Source organism: Cherax quadricarinatus, chromosome 1, assembly GCF_038502225.1.
Source record: "Cherax quadricarinatus isolate ZL_2023a chromosome 1, ASM3850222v1, whole genome shotgun sequence".
Classification (NCBI taxonomy): Eukaryota; Metazoa; Arthropoda; class Malacostraca; order Decapoda; family Parastacidae; genus Cherax; species Cherax quadricarinatus.
Genome location: NC_091292.1, coordinates 88,715,042 through 88,741,866, shown reverse-complemented (window position 1 = coordinate 88,741,866; position 26,825 = coordinate 88,715,042). Strand labels below are relative to the sequence as shown.

General features: G+C 37.3%; 1 protein-coding gene across 5 annotated transcripts in view; it reads left to right on the top strand.

The window, feature by feature from the left end:
• Positions 1 to 26,825, top strand: part of Esyt2 (extended synaptotagmin-like protein 2) — a 227,627-nt gene that overhangs the window by 192,931 nt on the left and 7,871 nt on the right. For 3 of the 5 annotated variants that reach the window (XM_053777580.2, XM_053777571.2, XM_053777588.2), the window contains exons 12-16: positions 1,144 to 1,287; positions 4,264 to 4,419; positions 6,143 to 6,395; positions 19,128 to 19,269; positions 22,176 to 22,271. In XM_053777580.2, coding sequence (XP_053633555.1) covers positions 1,144 to 1,287; positions 4,264 to 4,419; positions 6,143 to 6,395; positions 19,128 to 19,269; positions 22,176 to 22,271 — 791 coding nt within the window. The remainder of the gene's footprint in view (positions 1 to 1,143; positions 1,288 to 4,263; positions 4,420 to 6,142; positions 6,396 to 19,127; positions 19,270 to 22,175; positions 22,272 to 26,825) is intronic. The other 2 variants (XM_053777597.2, XM_053777605.2) reach the window with 1 other exon arrangement.

Below are 26,825 nucleotides of genomic sequence, written 5' to 3'. Positions count from 1 at the left end.
CAGAAATTTGCAATTTGGCCAATTTCACGAAAATTAAAAAATATGACAATTTCAAAATAAGGTTCAGAATGAACAATGCAGACATTCCTGACTCTAAAATAACATTTTCTTTGTTCATCAGTCATGTCTCAAGGCCCCTCTGATATTACTCTTGTTTTCTATTTTGAATTTTTATTCAAACAAAAAATAGAAGACTTACTATTATGCAGACTACTGCAATATTGTAATAATTGTATAAATAACATCAACCCATTCATGACTGCATATTAGAATGGCTGGTTGGAAATTTATTGGACAATGACATCATTTGTTTACTTTTGAACATTGGCAAAAATCAAACATTTCCCCTACTTTGAGCTCGATTTACAGGTTCTTTTTATAGTAAAATCAATCAAAATCACCTCCATTTTTATAATATGTTTTCCATTTTATCAAATGAGACCAAGAAAACGAGAATACAACAATAAATGTTATATGAAAATAGACCACAAAGTCGGCATTTTAATTAAAAAAAACGGTCGGAGTTTTTTTTCTCATTATGCACTGCGTGCTCCAGGATTTTTTTTATATGGTGCACACTGACCACACAGACCCATTCTCTCACAACTGGGCCTACCAACTTTCTCCTGCTTGATTTGAAGCCGCTAGAATTTATGAGTATATATACATCAAACACGGTACCTCGTAGGACGTATATATACGGCTGCGACAGTCAAAGGGTTAAGCAGTAGACCATAACAGTAATGAACAGTTCTGGAGTTCTGTGTTTCTGGACTTTGTCTGCTAAATATGATATCCATTAAATTGAGGTTTTACTGTACTTTGTGATTTTTCCAATTTCTTTAGTATTATGCTTATCTTGTAAATCTTAAGCACAATTTGTTGAAGAGGAATTATGAAAAGTTATGTTTGTTATTGGTAAAGTTTAATTCATCTAATAGTTTCCAAACTTAAAGTTAGATTAATAAATTATATGCTAACTACTTTATGTACATTTTATTGGTATTATATCATAATCATTATATTGGATTATGTATACACTATTGTGGCTATTTTGAAATTACATTTTACTTATAACAGATGTATGTTACAATATGCATTATATCTCTAAATGAATGCTCATAATATTTCATATACCAACAGAGCATCCCTGATCCATTTGTACGACTGCATGTTGGTAACACACAGCAGGAAACAACTGTACGTCAGCGCACCAATGATCCGGTATTTGAGGAAGGTTTCACTTTCCTTGTGCGAAACCCACGTACACAAGAACTCAAAATTGAGGTATAATTGACAGTATTTTTTAAAGAAATTGCAAGGATGAGTGAGGGGACATTGCTGCAGGTGTTGAGTGAATAATGATGGATGCGTGTTTTTTTTTTTTTTCTTTTCTTTTCTTGCCTTACCTGGAGAGTTTACCTGGAGAGAGTCCCGGGGGTCAACGCCCCCGCGGCCCGGTCTGTGACCAGGCCTCCTTAGGTCAGTGTCCCAGGATGCGACCCACACCAGTTGACTAACACCCAGGTACCCATTTTACTGATGGGGAACATAGACAACAGGTGGAAAGAAACACATCCAATGTTTCTACTCTGGCTGGGAATCGAACCCAGGCCCTCACCGTGTGAAGCGAGAGCGTTAACCACCAGGCCACCAGAGCCCCTTAGTGGGAGATGGCCAACATGTTAAAAATAAATAATTTTGTTGGATAACTCTTGTTGGGTTCAGCAAGCTAGTAATGCTGACCTAGACAATGATGGTCAAAGTTGAACCATACAGAAGTTTAATTCATGTGAGTCAGTTGTAATCTAAGAAGCACAACCGACAGCTAGAGCTCATTCCCTCCAAACTTAAATAGACAGTGACAAATACAATAGGTATTCACTGTATAAGATTTTGCATTTTCAATTTAGGATTTCCAGTAGTGTATGTAGGTACTGAGCCAAGAAGCAAGAGTGTTAATGATACTGTACATGGCATTATGATAGGTAATAAAAGTACTGTAGGTTGTTGTGCATAGAAAGATTATGAGCACAGTATATGATTTTGTAGATTCTGTAGTTATACAGAAGTATGTGTAAACAAATTAATAAATATGATATTGTATACCTTGTACATGTACTTTTAGAAATAAAGATATTATTATTATTATGTTATTATTATTATTATTATTATTATTATTATTATTATTATTATTATTATTATTATTATTATTATTATAATAAGAGAAGAGAGTTGAGGTACAGTGTGACTCGGTATAACATCTTTTAGGAGCGAAGAAGAACAGGATGTGAGTGTGGGGGAGGTGCATGAAGCATTACATAGAATGAAAGAAGGTAAAGCAGCTGGAACTGGCGGGATCATGGCAAAAATGTTAAAAGCAGGGGGATATATAGTGTTGGAGTGGTTGATATTTTTGTTTAATAAATGTATGAAAGAGGGAAAGGTACCTAGGGATTGGCAAAGAGCTTGTAAAGTTCCTTTATATCTAAAGAGAAGGGGGACAAAAGAGATTGTAAAAATTATAGGGGAATAAGTTTACTGAGTATACCATGAAAAGTGTACGGTAGGGTTATTATTGAAAGAATTAGTGGTAAGACAGAAAGTAGGAGTGCAGATGAGCAAGGAGGCTTTAGAGTGGGTAGGGAATGTGTAGATCAAGTGTTTACATTGAAGCATATATGTGAATAGTATTTAGATAAAGGTAGGGAAGTTTTCATTGCATTTGTGGATTTAGAAAAGGCATGTGATAGAGTGGATAGGGGAGCAATGTGGCAGATGTTTCAAGTATATGGAATAGGTAGTAAATTACTAAATGCTGTAAAGAGTTTTTATGAGGATAGTGAGGCTCAGGTTAGGGTGTGTAGAAGAGAGGGAGATTACTTCCCGGTAAAATTAGGTCTTAGACAGGGATGTGTAATGTCACCATGGTTGTTTAATATATTTATAGTTGGGGTTGTAAAAGAAGTAAATGCTAGGGTGTTGGGAGGTGGGTGGGATTAAATTATGGGGAATCAATTGCAAAATGGAAATTGACAGTTACTTTTTGCTGATGATACTGTGCTTATGGGAGATTCTAAAGAAAAGTTGCAAAGGCTAGTGGACAAGTTTGGGTGTGTAAAGGTAGAAAGTTGAAAGTGAACATGGATAAGAGTAAGGTGATAAGGGTATCAAATGATTTAGATAAAGAAAACTTGGATATCACATTGGAGAGAGGGAGTATGGAAGAATTGAATGTTTTCAAATATTTGTGAGTTGATGTGTCAGCGGATGGGTTTATGAAGGATGAGGTTGACCATAGAATTGATGAAGGAAAAAAGGTGAGTGGTGCATTGAGGTATATGTGGAGACAAAAAATGTTATGTATGGAGGCAAAGAAGGGAATGTATGAAAGTATAGTGGTACCAACTCTCTTATATGGGTGTGAAGCTTGGGTTATAAATGCTGCAGCGAGGATGTGGTTGCAGGCAGTGGTGATGTCCTGTTTAAGGGCAATATGTAGTGTAAATATTATGCAGAAAATTCGGAGTGTGGAAATTAGGAGGTGTGGAGTTAATAAAAGTATTAGGCAGAGGGGTTGTTGAAATGGTTTGATCATTTAGAGAGAATGGATCAAAGTAGAATGACATGGAGAGCATATAAATCTGTAGGGGAAGGAAGGCAGGGTAGGGGTTGTCCTCAAAAAGGTTGGAGGGAGGGGGTAAAGGAGGTTTTGTGGGCGAGGGGCTTGGACTTCCAGCAAGTGTGCGTGAGCATGTTGGATAGGAGTGAATGGAGACAAATGGTTTTTGGGACCTGACGAGCTGTTGGAGTGTGAGCAGGGTAATATTTAGTGAAGGGATTCAGGGAAACCGGTTATTTTTATATAGCTTTACTTGAGTACTGGAAATGGGAAGTATAATGCCTGCACTTTAAAGGAGTGGTTTAGGATATTGGCAGTTTGGATAGATATATTATATATTTTTATATATGTTTCTAAACTGTTGTATCTGGGCACCTCTGCAAAAACAGTGATTATGTATGAGTGAGGTGAAAGTGTTGAATGATGATGAAAGTATTTTCTTTTTGGGGATTTTCTTTCTTTTTGGGTCACCCTGTCTTGGTGGGAGACGGCCGACTTGTTGAAAAAAAAAAATATATACATTTTAAGTTTTATATTGCACTAACTAATGTAACTGAACTTGATGTTAAAAAATATTGCGTACTGTATAATGTCACTGTATAGAATGTTTTAAGATTAATTAATTTTATAATACATTTCAGGTCATTGACCATAAGACAAGTCTGGTACAAGGTAAGATTGAATTGGACCTGAATGTGTTCTTGAAGGAGCGTAACATGGAAGTTAAGAATGAGGAGTACTCCTTAAGTGGTGCAAGTGGAGGGCTGGCTTCTCTCAAGCTGACATTAACACTCAGGGTGAGTGCATATTTGTCTATACAAGCCTTTATGGATAAGTACAAAGGTTTTTGTATTCTGCCATAAAGGCTTGTTTAGTAAATGGATGGTGTTGGTATAGTATTTTGTTTACATGAAACTGAAAAGTGTCTCCCAATGAAGGACCTTGAGATATGATGACCCAGCAAATTTAATTATGACTAGATATATGTTGTTTTGTACTTTCAGTTAAAAGAGAATTACAGTAAAGACAATTTGTAGTGTCCTTTGTGAGTTAAGGCAGATTTTATTTCAACATTTAGATTAAAAATTGCAATATACACTTATAAAGAAATGTAGGGTTGATAGGGGAGCAATGTGGCAGATGTTGCAAATGTATGGAATAGGTGATAGGTTATTAAAGGGTAATAAAAAAAAATTTATGTGCATAGCAAGGCTGAGAGAATTATTTTTCCAGTAAGCGTTAGATATGGATGTGTGTTGTCACCTCTTCTAACACTAGGGTGTTGGAAGAGGTGTGGGATTACAAGATAATAAATTTGATATAAAGTGGAAGTTGTTACAATTGCAGTTTGCTGATGACATCGTTCTTGTAGAAGATTCTGAAGAGAAGTTGCAAAGGTTAGTAGATATAGGCAGGGCGGGACAGGCCAGAGCAAGCAGAGTACAACAGGCCAGAACAGGCAGGGCATGACAGGTCAGAGCAGGCAGGGCAGGACAGGCCAGAGCAGGTAGAGTATGACAGGCCAGAGCAGGCAAAGTACAACAGGCCAGAACAAGCTGGGCAGGATGGGCCAGAGCAGGCAGGGTAAGCCAGGATTGGGCAAGCAGGGCAGGGAAGGCAGAGATTGATAAAGAATTGTAGACAGTATTTACACCCATGTCACAGTCTCCTGCTGCCTGCATCTGCCTGCCTTCCTCGCATCCTCCCTTACTCCCACCTACCATCCAATCCCTTCCTTCCTCCTATGCATCCTCCCTTCCTCCCTTCACCTCTAACACACACCTTCACCATCACTCCATTCAAGACCTTTCCATCAGTTTGTCTTTTCTCTGGATTAAGGCCCACCTACTTGGGCTGACCATCATATGCATATTTTATCTCAAATTTTTATCACAACTCAAAACTAAATTCCTTTCTAAGGTTAATTCGTAACTCATAACTTGAAACCAATGTAACTCAAGGAGCCACTGTATGGGAAAGAGCAAGGTAATGACAGTAACAAGTAATCTATGCAATGAAAGACTGGATATGAGATTGAAGGGAGGGAGCATGGAGGAAGTACGTAATTATGTTTTGATATTTGGGAATGGGTGTATCAACAGATGGGCTTATGAAAGATAAGGTGACCTATAGAATTGATGAGGGGGAGAAGGTGGATGGGACATTGAGGCATTGGTGAAGACAAAGAACCTTACCCATGGAGGCATAGACTAATGTACCAGAGTATAGTGGTACCAACACTTGTTATACTGATGTGGAGCATAGGTTGTTAAATGTCACATCATAAAGGAGGCTGGAGGCAGTGGAGATGCCATATTTGAGGGCAGTACGTGGTGTGAATATGATGCAGAGAATTCAGAGCTTGAAGATTAGGTGTGGGGTTACCAAAAGTATTAATCAGAGGGTGGAGGAAGGGTTGTGGAAAATATTTTCCTCTGCTTATTCTAAGAAACCAGAATGAGAAATTAGTTAATTTACCATTTAAAAAAAAACATCAGCTGTATTTCCTATTTTCCACAGATTTTGAAGACAGCACTCAAAAAAGATGATGGGGATGGTGGTCCAAAGGAAAAGGGTGAGGCAGAAATAGATTCCTCTACTCCTGCTACCATCTCTGAACCCACTCCATCCACTCCCCCTTCAACAGTCCCAGAACCCCCCCTTGCTTCTGTCCCAACCAAAGAAATCCCCAGCATTCCTGTTCCTGAGAAAAAATCTGCCCCCATAAAGGAACAAGAAAAGAGTGAAGGCCCAGGAGTGGTTGCAGATACTGGTAAGGTGCTCTCAGGATATCCAGGGCTCATGTAGGTAGAGTGCATGACTGCAAGATGCCTGTAGGTATTGCTATAAGCCTTAGTAGACATGAAACTGCACATCATGTCAAAATCTCTAATTGATTATTTTTTGAGATGCATGGTCGGGTTTGCAAATTCAGTATAACTTGGATATGTTATTGCTTTTCTTCTTGCAGTAATTTCATCTGATTGAGGAGCATATTGCACCATGAATGTCTGCTTAGTTACAGCCACACAGAATATCATTCTGTGTATTTTAAATGCAAAATTGACAAATATTGTCAGAAATGCTACAAGCTATTTACTTTATTAAATATGGAATGCTGTTAATCTGAATGCCATATAAGCTGGGTTTCTTGAGCTTGGAAGAACAAGCATCAAATAATATAGCAGATACTGATTGCTAGCTTTATTATCTCTTGACTGATTTCTTTAAATTAGAAGTTATTGATTACATGGTGTATATGAAACTACATATTCAGTACCAGATATTAGGTTAGTTATCAGAAATGTTGCTAACTAAGAGAATTTGTAACTACGTACTGTATTATAAAATCTCTTCAGAATACAGATTCGAATGTGAGATATGAGAAAAAATTTTTTTATCAAACCAAAGTAGGGTGACCCACTAAAGAAACCACTTTAAAAATCATTTCATTCATTAGTTGTCTTGGCAGAAGTGTACAGATATCACACTTTAACCCTTTGACTGTCGCAAGCCCCTTTCTGAAACTGTCATTCTATGTTGCAAAATTTTTGGGAAAAAAAAATTATTTTTTCTTATGAAATGATAAAGAATCTTTTCCCGATGGTAATGACACCAAAAGTACAAAATTTGGTCGAAAACTCACGGAATTACGCTCCCGCGAAGTTAGCGGTCTCGGCAACATATACACATCGGCGATTTTGCTGACTTTGAGCCCTGTTTTTGGCCAATTCCGTTGTTCCAGTTGACCAAACTCATAGCTATTTCTTTGTAATTCCATTTTTTCTATCATTTGAGTATAAGAAACCGCCTATTTACCGATTTGAACTACCCAATAAAGTGGTCAGAAATTGGCAATTTGGCCAATTTCATGCAAATTGAAAAAGATGCCAGTTTCAAAATAGGGTCCAGAATAAACAATGTAGACATTCTTGGCACTAAAATAACATATCCTCTGTTCATTAGTCATGTCTTTAGGCCCCTCTTATATTACTATTGCCTTCTATTTTGATTTTTTATTCATATAAAAAATACAAAACTTACTGTTATGCAGACTAATGCATTATTGTAAAAATGGTATAAATAATATCAGTGCATTAGTGAAAGAATATCAGACTCCCCAGTTGACGTGTATTGGACGTGTGGTGTGATTTGCTTACTCCTGAACATTGGTAAAAATCAAACATTTCCGCTACTTTGAGCTCAATTTCAAGGTCGTTTTCATCGTGAAACTAATCAAAATCATCTCTACTTCTGTAATATGTTTTCCATTTTATCATGTGAGATCATGAAAATGAGAATACAAAGATAAATACTACACGAAAATACACCTCAAAGTCGGCATTTTAATCCAAAAAAGCGGTCAGTTTTTTCTCATTATGCACTGCGTGCTGCAGTATTTTTTTATGTGGTGCACACTGACCACACAGGCCTATTCTCTCACATGTGGCTTTCTCCTGCTTGATTTGAAGCCGCTAGAATTTATGCATATTAATGCATCCGAAACACTGGCTCGTAAGACGTATATATACGACCAAAACAGTCAAAGGGTTAAATGATCCTCTGAACTGCAACATCCTCACCTCTCCATCAGAATGCAGGCATTGTACTTTTCATCTCCAGGGTGTAAGTTTGACTGAACGGTTTCCCTGAATCTCTTCATAGATGTTACCTTGCTCACATTGCAACATGTCCAGCCATAAAAACCACTTGTTTCCATGCACTCTAATCTAACATGCTTACATAAACCTTCTACATGCTCAAACCTTTAGCACTCAGAACCTCATTTATTCCTTCCTACCAACTTTCTTAGGACATCCTTTATTTCCCTCCTCCTTTCCATCCTAGATTTATACACCTTCTTGGTCATCTTATTCTGCTTTACCCTCTCTAAATACTTAAACCAAATTAACCCTCTGAATTACAGCTTTGATAGCTCCACACCATCTAATTTCTACACTCCAAATTCTCTGCGTAATATTCATACCAAACGTTGCTTTCAGATATAACATCTTCATCGCCTCTAGATTCTGCCTTGCTGCAATGATTCTAGTCCATGCTTTAAACAGTAAGAGCAATGTGTGTATGAATAATATAATTTATACATGTGGACATGTCAGGGAATGGGTCTGTGAAAGATGAAGTGAACTATAGAATAGATGAGAAGGAAAACAAGGTAGATGGTGTGATGAGGCATATGTGGAAAAAATGAAGTTTATCTATGGAGGCAAAAGGAGAAAGTGTACCAGAATGTAGTGGCGCCAACACTTTTATATAGATGGGAAGCATAGGCTTTAACCCTTTCAGGGTCGAGAGGTCCTTCTCCTAAACTTGTTCTCAGGGTTGAAAATTTTTCGGAAAAAAAAAAATTATTTTTTCTCATGAAATGATAGAGAATCTTTTCCCGATCATAATGACACCAAAAGTATGAAATTTGATGGAAAACTTAGGGAAGCTAGCGATCTCGACAATGTTTACACATCAGTAATTTCGCCCACTTTGAGCCCTATTTTCGGCCAATTTCAGTGCACTAGTCGACAAAAATCATATCTATTTCACTAGAACTTCATTTTTTCTATCGAATGAATACAAGAAACCACCCATTTACCAACTACAAGTATCCAATAAAGTGGTCAGAAATTGACAGTTTTGCCAATTTCACACAAATTTCAGAAGATGCCAATTTCCAAATAGGGTCCAAAATAAGCAAGACAGACATTCCTGGCACTAAAATAACATTTTCTCTGTTCCTTAGTCACGTCCCCAGGCCCCTCTTACATCTCTTTTGCTTTCCACTTTGAATTTTTATTCTCACAAAAAAATAGAAGATTTACTGTTATGCAGACTACTGCATTAGTATAGAAATGGTATAAATAATATCAGTGCACTTGTGAAAGAATATTAGACTCACCAGTTGACGTGTATTGGACGCTTGGCATGATTTGTTTACTTTTGAAATTTGGTAAAAATCAAACATTTCTGCTACTTTGAGTTCAATTTCAAGGTACTTTTCATTATGAAACCAATCAAAATCATCTGAATTTCTGTAGTATGTCTTCCATTCTATTAAATGAGACCAGGAAAACTAGAATACAACCATAAATACCATACAAAAATATGCACTGCAAAGTCGCTGTTTTAAACCAAAAACACGGTCGGAGGTTGTTTTTTTTCTCATTATGCACTGTGTGCTGCAGGATTTCTTTTATACTGTGCACACTGACCACATAGACCCATTCTTTCAGATGTAGGCCTACCAGCTTTCACTAGATTTGAAGGCGCTAGAATTTATGCGTTCTAGTACTTCAATAACCCTGGTGCATAAGCCATACTAGTACGTCGGAAACCCTGAAAGGGTTAAATATTGCTGTGAGAGAGAGACATATACAATGGAGATGTCACATCTGAAAGCAATGTGTGGTGTGAATATTATGAGGAGAATTTGGAGTGTGAAGATGAGAAGATAATGTGGGGCTATCAAAAGTTTAATTCAGAAGTCTGAGGAGGGGTTATTGAGATAGTTTAGGCATTTAGAGAAGATGGAGCAGAGTGGGATGATTAGTAAGTAAATTTATTCAGGTCTACACAAATTCAGTTATATAGATTATCATACATAGCAGCATATGTGTAGAGAACCTAGGATAACCCAAAAAAGTCAAAGTGACTTATTTCCATTGGGGTTCTTTTAATACCTTGTTATTATAAGAAGATATATAAATCTGGGATGGAAAGAAGGAGGGATAGAGGTCAGCCCAGGAAGGGTTGTAGGGAGAAGGTAAAGGAGGGTTTGAGTGCCAGGGCTTGAATGTCCAACAAGCTTGTGTAAGCACCGCATTAGAATGGAATGTGTGGAGACAAGTGTTTTTCATGGTTTTATGTGCTGTTGGAGTCTCAGCATGGTAACATTTATGAAGAAATTTAGGACACAGGTTAGCTGGACTTGAGTCATCAGTTGGTACAAGTATAGTAATATGTCTGCTCTTCAACCCTTAAACTGTCCAAAAATAGATCTACGTTCACTCGCGTAGCTCTCCGAACGTAAATCTACATTTTTTTACATTTGAAAGCATGTAAAATAAAACATAGATCTAGTACAATCATAGCGCTATGCGAGTGAACATTGATCTGCATTTGGATAGTTTAAGGGTTAAAGGACAGATGGAGATGGTACAGTTTGGAGAATCACTTGAACTGTGATATCAACACACTTGCCAGACAGTGATTGAATGAATGACGGTAAATGTCTTTCCCATTATTAAGGTCACCCTACCTCTGTGGAAGATAGCCATTGTGTTTCCTTCTCTCACTTGTGTTTCCTCTTTAACATGGTGCATAAAAAAGATTTTTACTGTATTGAGAAGTTTAGTTGACCATTGACCAGTTGTTTTCTATGCCATTCTCACAGACCATCCAGTCTGTTTCTTTACATTTAAAATCTCCTAATATAATTATTTTTTCATGGTTGACTGTCAGTAATAATTCTTTTAGTAAGTGCTTATACTGAATGGTCCTCCATAGTGTATTATCCAGATATTTTCCATCATTTATTATTAAACAATGGGCTGTATGCATATGTAGTTAGTTTTTATCTTGGTGTTAAATTTCAACCACTAAGTTTTCTAAATATTTGTATCCTAATTTCAGTAGCTTTTACAGTTTTTTTTTTTTTTTTTTTTTTTTTTTTAGTATTCTATTCCACCACTCTATTTTTTCCCCAAATACCATATGTACCTTAGATTTGATACTGAGTAATCCGTTTCAAATAGCATTTTCAAATTTGTCATTTAATATTTTTCCTCTAATTTGATTTTGGATACATTAACAATACATAGCTTATCTAGTCTTTTCCAGATTACCCATCTGTGTCTGTGTATGTTTGTAATTATTGTGCCTATTTTTAATACCTATCCTGTTGCCTTTAATTAATCATGCCTAATTTTTCAACTTTGTGTGTTTGAAATGTTACCTTCTCTTAGGGAGCATCAGAATGTTTATTGGTGAAGCCTTGTCAAGTACTTTATGTAAGTTAATAATCTAATGATCGACTAATTTGATCAAATTATGATATTGATAAATAAATTATTTGTTTATTGTGTCTGTGACCATGTATTTGGACAGATATGATAAGTACCGTACTGTGTGGCTCAACTGTCTAGCATGTTTTTTACATGTGATATTATATAATTAATTTTTCTTAACAAAGTGTCATTTTCATTTTGGAATATGATACTGTATGTTTATTGTATAATGAGCTACTTTAGCTAGGGTATTACTTTATGATACTGTATGCTCATTTCATAATAGACTGCTTTAGCTAGGCTATTACTTTAATTTAGTTTTAACTTGTATTTTATAGATTTTCTTACCATTGATTATTTGTATGTACTCATAGTGTCTTGTTCATGTGATTGCTTGTGCTGCATTTAACATTTGCTCTTCCTCTATCTTAACATTCTGCAGTAAATAGTGGCAAGGTCCATTTTTTTGTCTTTTTACATTTAATTCCTTTTTCATAAGTGTGGTGGAAGGATGTAGAGCTGGCCTCACTCACATCAATGCAAAATAAAAGATTTTTGCTCCTTTTCCTGACAAAATTCATATTAGAGTGGACAAAGAGAGATTTTATTCTACTTGGCATATACCCCATAAAAAAGGACCATTGTTTATTCCTTTATATTACTTACCAGTTAATTGTCTTGTACATTTTATTTTTGTTGTCAAGATGCATAATAATTGTGAAGTAGGGTAATATGGTATTTTCTTATTTGAAGCCCTAATTTTTGCTATTACTTTTTATATAACATCATCTAGCAGGCATGGTAGATCAGATTGAGTGGAGACAAGTAGTTTTACAGATTTAATGTGCTGTAATAGTGTGATTGAGGTAACATTTATGAAGAGATTCAGGAAAAGTGGTTAGCTGGACTTGAAAGAGGGCAGGGATGTTACAGTTCAGAGGGGCATTTTAACCATGAAGATGCACACTTCTGGGAAGATACCTATTGGATGAATGATGATGAATGTTCCTTTTTTTTAGGGAGTTGCCCCATTTTCGTGAGGGATAGCACATGTAGAAAAAGCTAATTTCTTTAATATTTATTTTAGTAGGCTTTCAAAAAAAATGTCTGTCATGAAAACTACAGTATATAGTACAGTTCTCTAAGACTATGTTAAAAGAAAAAGATGAAATACCCATTTCAAAATTATGAGTAATAGGTAAATGCTATACTTAAAATTCTTTATTAGTAAGAACCAATATTTTTTTTTTAAATATTGTTTTACATGTACTTTAAAACAATTATATAACATCCAAAAAATCAAAATGTCATAATTTAAAAAAAATAAAAGCTATATTCAAATAGCACCTTCTGCTGCAGGATTTTTTTTTATACTGTGCACACTGACAACATAGACCCATTCTTTCATATGTAGACCTACCGGCTTTCTCTCGCTAGAATTTAGGCGTACCATTACGTCAAAAACCCTGGTGCATAAGCCGTACTAGTACATCAGAAACCCTGAAAGGGTTAAAATACAATACGTAACAACTTTGGAGTATTTTTTTAACCCTTTCAGGATTTCCGACTTACTAGTACGGCTTACGCACCAGGGTTATTGAAGTACTAGAACGCATAAATTCTAGCCCCTACAAATCTAATGAGAGAAAGCTGGTAGGCCTACATCTGAAAGAATGAGTCTATGTGGTCAGTGTGCACAGTATAAAAAAAATCCTGCAGCACACAGTGCATAATGAGAAAAAAAACTCCAACCATGTTTTTGGTTTAAAACAGCGACTTTGCACTGTATTTTCGTATGGTATTTATGGTTGTATTCTAGTTTTCCTGGTCTCATTTTATAGAATGGAAGACATATTACAGAAATTGAGATGATTTTGATTGGTTTCATAATGAAAAGTACCTTGAAATTGAGCTCAAAGTAGCAGAAATGTTCAATTTTTACCAAATTTCAAAAGTAAACAAATCATGCCAAGCGTCCAATACACGTCAACTGGTGAGTCTAATATTCTTTCACAAGTGCACTGATATTATTTATACCATTTCTATACTAATGCAGTAGTCTGCATAACAGTAAATCTTCTATATTTTTTGTGAGAATAAAAATTCAAAGTGGAAAGCAAAAGAGATGTAAGAGGGGCCTGGGGACATGACTAATGAACAGAGAAAATGTTATTTTAGTGCCAGGAATGTCTGTCTTGCTTATTTTGGACCCTATTTGGAAATTGGCATCTTCTGAAATTTGTGTGAAATTGGCAAAATTGCTAATTTTTGACCACTTTATTGAATAGTTGAAATTGGTAAATGGGTGGTTTCTTGTACTCATTTGATAGAAAAATGGAGTTCTAGCAAAATAGTTATGATTTTTTGTAGACTAGTACACTGGAATTAGCCGAAAATAGGACTCAAAGTGGGTGAAATCGCCGATGCGTAAACATTGTCGAGACTGCTAACTTTGCGAGAGCTTAATTCCGTACGTTTTCCATCAAATTTCATACTTTTGGTGTCATTACGATCGGGAAAAGATTATCTATCTTTTCATAAGAAAAAAAAAAATTTTTTTTTCCGAAAAATTTTCAACGCTGAGAACAAGTTTAGGAGAAGGCCTCTCGACCCTGAAAGGGTTAAGAAGTAGTTTTCAATGTTTTATTTGGAGACATACTAGTGAAATGACTTAAGACTAGAAATTGCCTGAAACAGGTGTCCACTTAACAAAAATGGCTGATTTTCAGCAGTTTTCTTGTTCCTTATGTAACAGTGTCACATAACAAAACTTTCTCAACTGCTTTAAATACTATTAATTAGTTCAAACTATGAAAGGTAGTTTTTTATTTTATCATTTATTGAGACTACTCACTTAAATTTTGTTTTAGCCTCTCTCTGCTTATAAAACATGAAGACTTGTTTTACTATAGTTTTATGATTGGCTTTTGTGTGAATCATACTATATAGTGTTTTGCTGTTAGATTAATTGCAAGTTAAGCAAGTGTGTCATTAGTATACAACACTGACAAGAAGAATTAGACGCATGTGAAACATCTGGGTATCTTTACTTATAGACATTTCGCCATCCTGTGGCTTTATCAATACAGTACAAGGACATAATAATGTCAAGGCTGTAGAAATATATACAGAAGACAATGGCAGACAAGGTAATTAGTCCCTCATGCAAATGATTACATGTTTCTATTTTACACTCACTTGGCAGGACGGTAGTACCTCCCTGGGCAGGTGCTGTCTACCAACCTACTACCTAGGAATAATACATTACATGGACATAATCTGAAGACTGTAGAAATATAAATAGAAGACAATGGAACATAAGGTAATCAGTCACTCAGACTAGAAGCAGGTGATGAACATCTCAGTATAACCTGCTTCTAGTCTGAGCGACTGATTACCTTATGTTCCATTGTCTTCTGTATATATTTCTACAGTCTTCAGATTATGTCCATATACGTAATGTATTGATCATAGGTAGTAGGTTGGTAGACAGCAACTGCCCAGGGAGGTACTACCGTCCTGCCAAGTGAGTGTAAAATAGAAACATGCAATCGTTTTGCATGATGTTAGAATTGCTAGTGTCTTCTTTCTGTCTCATAAACATGCAAGGTTTCAGGTACATCTTGCTACCTCTACTTACACTTAGATCACACTGCACATGCATAGACAAGCATATATATACACACACACCCCTCTGGGTTTTCTTCTATTTCCTTACTGGGTCTTGTTTATTTCCTCTTATCTCCATGAGGAACTGGAATAGAATTTTTCCGTCATAAGCCATGCGTGTCATACAAGGCGACTAAAATGCTGGGAGCAAGGGGCTAGTAACCGCTTCTCCTGTATAAATTACTAAATTTAAAAAGAGAAACTTTCGTTTTTCTTTTTTGGTCACCCTGCCTTGGTGGGATATGGCTGGTTTGTTGGAAAAAAATTGCATTGATAAAACTACTGGATGGCAAAATATCTACAAGTGAAGATTTCCAGATGTTGCACATGTGTCTAATTTTTCAAGTCAAGTTTTGTTGTAAAAGATCTCCATATAAGACTATACTGTAATGTAGCTTAATCTGTGAATAAGCTGACTGAAGTATTTTGATAATTTTCTCTTATGCATGAAATCCAGTATTCAAGTTAATTATACAGCATATTTTTTAGAGCCCTGGATAGCGAGATGTATCGGACATAAAGGCCTATACAGTACTGTACAGATCTTATGGCATGCCACTTCAAAAATTCCTGTCTCACTGTGGTAATTTTAACTGTTCCTTCCTTAGAGGCTGCACTGACCATCTTGGGCCTCTCACACCCTATCACCTATTTTACACTGTGCCTTTATGGAAAATCTTTTGGTGTTTGCTTGCCAGTCATCTGTACCTTTATCATCTATACCCACACTGCACTATTTGAAGGATGTATAAGTATTGCTTTGTTCACACATATAATACTAGGTATTTGTGTCCACATTTTCAGTAGCATGGTAAAGGAAAAGTTACCACTTCTTCAGGTGGATTGTGTCTTTATGTTTGTTGTATTTAATTTTAACAGTGTGAGTGTTGTATGTAGTGATTGCATGTTGTGTTGTGTGTAGTGATTGTGTTGTGTTTTGTATAGTGATTGTGTGTTGTGTTGTGTTGTCATTATGTGTTGTATGTAGTGATTGTGTGTTGTGTGTAGTGAGGTTGTGTTGTATAGTGAGGGTGTGTTGTATGTAGTGATTGTGTGTTGTAAAGGTGTGTTGTGTGCAGCAAAGGTGTGTTGTGTAGTGAGGTTGTATTGTGTAGTGAGGATGTGTTGTGTGTAATAAGGTTGTGTTGCATGTAGTGAGGGTGTGTCGTGTGTAGTATGTGTAGTTAGGATGTGTTGTTTTCAATGACTATGTACTCACCTATTATTGGTTGCAGAGTCAATTCTCAGCTCCTTAAAACAGTATGTAGCCTGCCTCCACCACTCTTCTTTTTTTATTATTTATTTAAAAATGGAAGTAATTATGCTTAATCCATGGAAGGAATGAGTTGATTCAGTTCCTTGGATCAAGAGCCCTTTTGGAAGAACTTACCCATATGCATCTTCTGGTGGAGCTCCTCTAGGGTAGGCTTTGTGAGCTCTCATACCTCAGGTGGAGGGGCTTAATTTCCATCAAACCACATTTTAAATTTTGGCCATCATTTTCCACCCTTGTCATGTTTCAGAGACTAGAGTCTCATGCTTGTGTATTGGACACATGACTCATTCATGGATGCCATGTGAAAAAACCAGCACCTCACTCTTAGGACTCAGGTTGCTTTGTTCACTCAACGTATCTTAATAGATTATCTTACCTATCAGAGTGCATGCAGGATCCACTTCTGACGTCTAAACCACCTCTTCTCACTCACTTTCACTAACTGCCTTTCTGAAAGTCTTATCTTTGACACAGGGTCTCTCTTTGGTTTTTTAAATGAAACTAACCTGTTACACCAACTTTGATTTCAATTTTACTTGCACAAACCTCAAACTTTACACACCCCTACCTCTCACTCATTCTTAACCTTTGTACATTTTTCCCTGCAGTATTGTATGACCTTTACATGTTTAGTGCTTAATTTGATTATAACTAATAATCCACTTCCTCAAGATCATTCCACTTCCTGATATCCCTGTGGCTCATCTGTATCTTTAACTTCCAGCTGTTCCCATTTCTCACCTCTTAAATAGCTTGTCACTATCTACCTTATTAGTTCCCTCCAGTATTTTGTATGTTATCATATCATTCCTGATTCTTCTGTCCTCTAATGTCTTTAGATTAAATTCTGTTAGCCTTTCCTTGTAGCTCATGCCCCATAGCTCGGGAACAAACCTTGTTGCATACTTCTGCAATTTCTCCAGTTTCTTCCTCCAGTGCGGGTTCCGTACTGGTGCTATATACTTTAAGATGGGCCTAACATATTGCATAAAGGGGTCCAGAATGACTTTGTTAAGATTCCTGAAGGATATTCCTAGACTTGTCAGATGAGCATTGGTTGACATGGTTATTTGGTTGATGCAAATCTTTGGCAGTATACTAGGCACTGGTCTCACCCCTAGGTCTTTCACTTTGAGTGAAGTCTGCAGCATTGACCCCTTAGTCTATATTCCATTTCTGGTGATCTTGCTCTTTCTACAATCTTCATAACTCTACATTTACTGGGTTTGAATTCAAGCACCCTCTTCTCTGATTAATCTTACAATTTGTCTAGATCCATTTGAAACCTTTCCTTGTCCTCTTCTGTTTTTATTCGCATCAGTTTTATATCATTTGCAAACAGACATATTTGAATCAGTACAGGACCTAATATTGATCCTTGCAGAGCCCTGCTAGTTACTCATCCACACTCTGACATCTCTTTTCTGACAGTCACTCTTTGCTTCCTTTCCCTAAGATACACTTAGATCCACTGGAGTACATTCCCTGTTATTCCTGCCTGCACTTCAAGTTTTTGGCCCAGCTTATGTTGTCTGTTGTGTGTATTGAGAGTGTGTTGTGTGTACTGAGAGTGTTGTGTGTATTGAGAGTGTGTTGTGTGTATTGAGAGTGTGTTGTGTGTATTGAGTGTGTTGTGTGTAATGAGGGTGTGTTATGTGTAGTAAGATGAGGTAAAATGTACATTGAAGTCAACAAGCCATGTGTTTCAAGATAGTAGTTCCTGTATTTCAATATGTATGTCTCAAGATGGTAGTTCCTGTATTTACAAGATGTATAACTCAAGATAATAATTTTTTACTTGCAAGATGTATGTCTCGGGGTAGTAGTTCCTGTACTTGGCAAGATGTATGTCTCAAGATTGTAGTTTCTGTACTTGCAAGATGTGTCTCAAGATTGTAGTTTCTGTACTTGCAAGATCTATGTCTAAAGAGTAGAATTCTGCACCACTCATAATTGAGGTTCTGTATATGGGTATATACAGTCAGGAAGAGGAAGCTCTGAACTGTTAAGGTCTCTAGCCCAGTACTGCGCAATACTGTATTTTCAGTCTAAATTTATTCCAAGTTACTGAAGTGGAACGTATAATTATTTTTCTGTTAATATTCGATATAACCAGATATATGAGTGAGGCATGTACTCTACAAGCTACTAATTTATGTGTTGAAAAAGCTGTTTTATGCAGAATTTATTTTGATGTAGGCAATAGTGATGTATTTATTTACCTTTGGTCGTAAAAACCACAATCTCTGGCTATTGGTTGCTGCTACTTTTCTCCTTGTAGAGCACATAAGTGCCACACCACCTTGCTTATGACCTTACATTAACTCATAAATTTCTTCTATTATTAGTCTTATTACTTTATATAACTTTTAAGCATTTCATTTACTCTATTTTCAGTAATGTAATTTATTTTTTTACAAATATTTTAAATATGTTGCATAACAAATGTATATCTGCATAACAGAGTTTGCATATTAAATTCCTAAATAACTCCTGTAGCATGTTGATGTTGCAATTTGGCTATAAACATACTGCATTCCAGGTGTCCCAGTAAAACCAGAGCGCAAGGCAAGTCAACCAGCCGTTGTGGAGAGTGTAGAGGAGGTCATGTCATCAGCAGCATCTCCTCTCATGCACATGGCACCACCAACTCTTAAAATTGAAGACTCAGAACTCAGACAAAGGTAATGTTTAGAGCTTATTGAAACTGTAGATCTTATATAAGTTCTTCACTGATAGCAAATCTTCACTATCTTAATTGTCTCTAAAGGAGTTTATTGGCTAGAATATGAGGATGAATAGGTAGACATATTCATGAGATTTAGATTGTGGTCTATGGCAATTTCTGTAGTTTAAGCCTAGTGTCATTGTTAAGGTCAGAGATTTGCCAAGTAGGACCTGATTATGTCTTTAGTAACTCGTGTCATTTCCAATTAACATTTACCAGTTGTTTTATGGAGCTTGCTAACCTAGATATTAATACCATTACAATCCTTTTTTCTATGCAGTTTAAAAGAATCCAATAGATTATCTCTATTGCATTCTATAAAATTTTATTTAAGCGCAGCACTGAGAGAAAATTCAGTTGACATATTCATTTTTGGTTAATCAGTCATCACCTATTAATATACAGACTTGAATTTTTACTTGCCACTTTCATTATTATTATTATAATCAAAAAGAAGTGTTAAACCACAAGGGCTACCACTTTCATTGTTAGATGTTAATGGGTTGAAAATTGAAGCCTACTCATCAAAATTCTTGGTGGCAGTGTTTAACATTATACCATGGTATTCCACCTACATTTAGATCTACCTATATGTTTCTCTCTCTCTCTCTTTTCCCTCCCTCCCCTCCCTCGATCCTACCTCCCTCCCTCTATCCTTTTCTCTCCTCTCTCTCCTACCTTCCCTTTCTCTCTTTTTTTTTTTTTACACAGGGTTTGACAAGGTTAGGTTAAGGATCCCTAGCTTTATTGACAAGCTATTTACAGGTTAATGATTCCTAACTTTATTGACAAGCTTAGAGCTGTTACCTACATCAGCTCATTTGAAAGCATTTTTATTGTTATGAGACATACAAGTAGGGAACAGGATGAAGTTGGAGCCAACTGTGGGCCAGCATTTTCATTTGATCAACTGACTTTATCTCGTTGACATAATGCTGCACGAATGTGTTCCGTACTCGAGTCATCCTGGGGATAAATGATCTCAGATGAAGTGATGTTCTGGAGAAAGGTACAGCCAGAGTGAAGTTACTGCTTTCTGCCCATCATGTGGTATAGAAGCTTGCTTCACGCTGTCCTTGAAGTGGATCTATGTGTGGTACTATGACAATATTGGCCTTGTACATAAAAGTAAGGCCACCCACATCCCTCCTATGTTGAAGGCTCTGCTGAAATGACAGATCTATCTAGGATTGGTTCAGGCAAGAGATGAGACGTCTTGTTTTGTTCTCTACTCTGTCAAGCAGTTGCAGATGAGATGGGGGGCAGGCAAACCAAGAAAGTGGAGCATACTCAAGGTTTGAGTGTACTTGTGCCTCATACAGAATCTTGCAACCCCTCTGTCAAGCAGATGCGAGATACGGCGAAGTGCTGTAAGCTTCCTGGCTGCCTTGTTTGCAAGATTTACAACATGGTTCTTCATGGTCAGATTTCACCCAAAGGATATCAACTTCTTCCCCAGGTGCCAACACCCTCCCATTCATCCTTATTACTGCACTGGCATTACCATCATGGTGCCTAGAGACCATCATTTGTGTTTTCTCAGGTGTAGATGTTACTTGCCATCTATTTCCCCAAGCTGATATAGCTCTTAGCTGGTGATTGATGTAGCTTAGAGCAGCTGGCATTTCTTCTCTTGGATAAGTGAATGTCAGTGTACAGGCATCTGCATATGCATGGGATTCTGGGATGAGATGAAGGTCATTGAAGTAGACATTCCATAACAATCGTCCCAGCACGCTTCCTTGTGGAACACTTGCCCCAATAGGATGTCTTGCTGATTCTGTTCCATTGAGAACTACCCTTAGAGATCTACCATGAAGGTAGTCACTGAGGAGACAAAGTGTAGAGCCTGCAATTCCCAGAGCTTGCAGTTTTGCTAAGAGGCCCTAGTGCCACACCCGGTCGAAAGCACCAGCAATGTCCAGTGCTACCACGCAGCTGACTTTGGATTCATCCAGTGACTGGTGCCACTTAGTGGAGAGGTTCATCAACAGATCAGCAGCAGAGTAACCTTTCCTGAAGCCATATTGACAGTCACAAAGTAGTGAGTGGTAGTCAAAAAAACTCTGACATTGTCTTGAGATTATTGTCTCAAGGATCTTGCCAGTGATTGACAGTAGTGACACTGGTCTGTAGTTGCTGATTTCTGCTCTGCTCTTCTTTTTGTGAACAGGGACTACATTTGCCTCTTTCCACAGAGAAGGTCACTTACACTGTAATAGGCAGTGCTGAAAGATGCGAGTTAGAGGTGCTGCTAGCTGGTCTGCACATTTTCTCAGCAATTTTGGGCTCAACTTGTCTGGGCCCAAAGCCTTTTCTTGGTCTAGCGATTTAAGAAGGAAATGCACCTCCTCCTGCCTTATTGTCACCACTGACAGTTTTGACACAGTTCTTGCAGCTAGCCAAGGAGGGTCCCTTGCTGGATCAGGAACTAGCAGTTTGGTAGCAAAGTGTTCGGCAAAGAGGTCCGCTTTCTCTTGACTACTAATAGAGGTGGTCCCATTCTGTCGATTTAGAGGTGGAATGAGTTCATAAGGCAGATAACCTTGTTTGTCCTTGACAAGGGACCACCAGGTTTTGGAGCCTAGACTCGACCTGATTCTAGCTTTCTTTTTGTGTCCACCTCCCATTTAGCAATGGCCCACTTTTGAATGTTACCCATATGCCTACAGGCTTGCCTGTGCTTGTCTGTCTGTCTGTCTCTCTGTCTCTGTCTCTCTCTCTCTAGCAGTTATCTGTATCATATATTTAATAATAATTGTCACTACACTAACAATGAGAGATTTACAAACTTGTTAAAACATCTTTTTGTTATTGTAATTTCAATACACTATTTACAAATCTCATTATGAAATTTTCCAGAACAAATGCAGCTGGCATCCATGGGATAGGACGTATAGAGTTAACCGTCAAGTATGGACCTCGCAATAATCTGGTTGTCGTCGTCCACCAGATTACGTATGTAAAGTTGTGCGTTTTCTAGGGAACTACCAAATTAACTTGCACAAATTCTGTTGTTTTCAGATATTCTGAATTCATGACAACAGCCTTTTGTGAGTAATAAACTTAAATGCTGTTTGATAATTCAGTGAAGTAGATTTTTTATGTAAATATGTAATATTAATAATAATGCTACAGAAAATAATGTGTGGTTGTTAAGATTTTAAGATACCTAACAATTTATTTTTATGATAAATAACAATTTGATGATTTTGCTCAGTGCCACTGTACACTCTGCTACATACTGTGTTATCTAGAACTAGATTAAAGAACAGTGTTAAGGGAATTAATAATAAAATATGGTTGAAACACAGATATTCATTGTGGAAAGAAATGGTATAAATTACTGACATGTCGGTAATAAGATAGCTGCAGCATAATTCAATCTTATATTTGACATTTCACTCACAAAGTGGGTAACAATACACAAGTTTACATACAGCTTCTAAATGTGTGTGAAAGATGAATTTTTTTTTTTCTGGTTATTTGGACCTGGATGACAAATAGAAAATTTAAACTAAGCGAGAGTAAGGCAGATTTTCATTGCCTTGGGAATTCTTCTCAGAGTATAGACTGGAAAGTTTTCTGCTTCAGATTGTTTTACTGTAAGTTGGGATTAGTTAGAGATGTGGGTGTCTACCTGGATTCTTCATTATCATTTGTTGGACATGTCAACCAAATTGTTAAGTCTTACAGTTTTCATATTCCTAATTTCCATGCAGTTCACACTCTTCCAACCAGTTCACAGTCTTCCATTCAGTTCACACTCTTCCATCCAGTTGTTACTCTTCCATCCAGTTGTCACTCTTCCATCCAGTTGTCACTCTTCTATCCAGTTCACACTCTTCTATCCAGTTGTCACTCTTCCATCCAGTTCACACTCTTCCATCCAGTTCACACTCTTCCATCCAGTTCACACTCTTCCATCCAGTTCACTCTGAGTGTGAACTGGATGGAAGTGGATGGCATTCTCCCATTCCTTGATGTTCTTTGCAAATCTGACCATGAATCACATTTTGAAGTCTAATGTAAACCCACCAACAAACGCAATCTGCTCCACTTCCACTCTCACCATGACACCAGAACTAAATGTAACATTGTTATAGGCTTTTTCCTATGTGCTTTCCATATCTGCAGCAATGAATTCCAGTAATGAATGCTCTTTCCTCAATTCACTACCCTCAACACTCCCTTAACCCCTTCACTGTTCGTGCTGTAGTACGGGTTTGAAGTCTCTGTGCCGTAAAACTATGTGATGAGCTCAGCTCACTCAGATGAGTAGTCAGCGATAAATCTGGGCCTAGATATGAGAGAATGGGTCGATATGGTAATTGTGCACTGTATAAAAAAACATCCTACCAAACGCAGTGCATAATGGGAAAAAACCCGACTGTGTTTTTGGTTTAAAAAGCAACTTTACGGTGTATTTTTGGAAGGTTTTTATGGTTTTTGCTCAGTTTCTCAGTACCATTTGATAGAATGGAAGATATATTACAGAAATAGAGATGATTTTGATTGGTTTCCAGATGGGAAGTAGCTTGAAATTGCTGACATTATTTATACAATTACTGTATTACAATAAGGCATAACAGTAAATCTTTTTTTGTGTGAATAAAAATTCTTTGTATGAATTATAATAAAAAAGCAGCACTAAACCAACAAGGGTCATACAGTGCAGCAGGGCAGGGTATAGTGCAGGATTATACAGGAGCAATCTTTGTGTGAATAAAAATTCAAAATGGAATTCATGTGTAAAGCCTGGGAATGTAACTAATGAGCAGAGGAAATGTTATTTTAGTGCCAGGAATACCAGCATTGTTTATTCTGACCCTGCTTTGAAATTGACATATTTTGTGTGAAATTGGCCAAATTACCAATTTCTGATCACTTGATTGGGTAATTGAAATAGTTGATTGGGAAGTTTCTTGTGCTTATTTGATTAAATGGTAGACATATTTGTGAAATAGCTAAGAATTTGGTTGACCGGAACAATGTAATTGGCCTAAAATAGAACTCAATGTGGGCAAAATCGCCACTGCGTAAATATCGCTGGCACAGCAAAATTTGCAAAAGCATAATGTCGTGAATTTTCCATCAAATTTTGTACTTTTTGTTTTATCACCTTCACAAAAAGATTCTCTACCATTTCATAAAAAAAAATTGAAAATTCATGGATACTGTGGACACTTCAGATCCCAAGTCTGGACATTTAAATTTTTTTTTTTTTTTATCACACTGGCCGATTCCCACCAAGGCAGGGTGGCCCGAAAAAGAAAAACTTTCACCATCATTCACTCCATCACTGTCTTGCCAGAAGGGTGCTTTACACTACAGTTTTTAAACTGCAATATTAACACCCCTCCTTCAGAGTGCAGGCACTGTACTTTCCATCTCCAGGACTCAAGTCCGGCCTGCCGGTTTCCCTGAACCCCTTCATAAATGTTACTTTGCTCACACTCCAACAGCACGTCAAGTATTAAAAACCATTTGTCTCCATTCACTCCCATCAAACACGCTCACGCATGCCTGCTGGAAGTCCAAGCCCCTCGCACACAAAACCTCCTTTACCCCCTCTCTCCAACCTTTCCTAGGCCGACCCCTACCCCGCCTTCCTTCCACTACAGACTGATACACTCTTGAAGTCATTCTGTTTCGCTCCATTCTCTCTACATGTCCGAACCACCTCAACAACCCTTCCTCAGCCCTCTGGACAACAGTTTTGGTAATCCCGCACCTCCTCCTAACTTCCAAACTACGAATTCTCTGCATTATATTCACACCACACATTGCTCTCGGACATGACATCTCCACTGCCTCCAGCCTTCTCCTCGCTGCAACATTCATCACCCATGCTTCACACCCATATAAGAGCGTTGGTAAAACTATACTCTCATACATTCCCCTCTTTGCCTCCAAGGACAAAGTTCTTTGTCTCCACAGACTCCTAAGTGCACCACTCACTCTTTTCCCCTCATCAACTCTATGATTCACCTCATCTTTCATAGACCCATCCGCTGACACGTCCACTCCCAAATATCTGAATACATTCACCTCCTCCATACTCTCTCCCTCCAATCTGATATCCAATCTTTCATCACCTAATCTTTTTGTTATCTTCATAACCTTACTCTTTCCTGTATTCACCTTTAATTTTCTTCTTTTGCACACCCTACCAAATTCATCCACCAATCTCTGCAACTTCTCTTCAGAATCTCCCAAGAGCACAGTGTCATCAGCAAAGAGCAGCTGTGACAACTCCCACTTTGTGTGTGATTCTTTATCTTTTAACTCCACGCCTCTTGCCAAGACCCTCGCATTTACTTCTCTTACAACCCCATCTATAAATATATTAAACAACCACGGTGACATCACACATCCTTGTCTAAGGCCTACTTTTACTGGGAAATAATTTCCCTCTTTCCTACATACTCTAACTTGAGCCTCACTATCCTCGTAAAAACTCTTCACTGCTTTCAGTAACCTACCTCCTACACCATACACTTGCAACATCTGCCACATTGCCCCCTTATCCACCCTGTCATACGCCTTTTCCAAATCCATAAATGCCACAAAGACCTCTTTAGCCTTATCTAAATACTGTTCACTTATATGTTTCACTGTAAACACCTGGTCCACACACCCCCTACCTTTCCTAAAGCCTCCTTGTTCATCTGCTATCCTATTCTCTGTCTTACTCTTAATTCTTTCAATAATAACTCTACCATACACTTTACCAGGTATACTCGGCAGACTTATCCCCCTATAATTTTTGCACTCTCTTTTATCCCCTTTGCCTTTATACAAAGGAACTATGCATGCTCTCTGCCAATCCCTAGGTACCTTACCCTCTTCCATACATTTATTAAATAATTGCACCAACCACTCCAAAACTATATCCCCACCTGCTTTTAACATTTCTATCTTTATCCCATCAATCCCGGCTGCCTTACCCCCTTTCATTTTACCTACTGCCTCACAAACTTCCCCCACACTCACAACTGGCTCTTCCTCACTCCTACAAGATGTTATTCCTCCTTGTCCTATACACAAAATCACAGCTTCCCTATCTTCATCAACATTTAACAATTCCTCAAAATATTCCCTCCATCTTCCCAATACCTCTAACTCTCCATTTAATAACTCTCCTCTCCTATTTTTAACTGACAAATCCATTTGTTCTCTAGGCTTTCTTAACTTGTTAATCCCACTCCAAAACTTTTTCTTATTTTCAACAAAATTTGTTGATAACATCTCACCCACTCTCTCATTTGCTCTCTTTTTACATTGCTTCACCACTCTCTTAACCTCTCTCTTTTTCTCCATATACTCTTCCCTCCTTGCATCACTTCTACTTTGTAAAAACTTCTCATATGCTAACTTTTTCTCCCTTACTACTCTCTTTACATCATCATTTAAATACAGTGTGCAAATGCTTTACACACTGCATTTGATTAATTACATGGGCACAATTCTCATTTATCAAGGAAGAGAATACCCAGAGATGTAGAATTC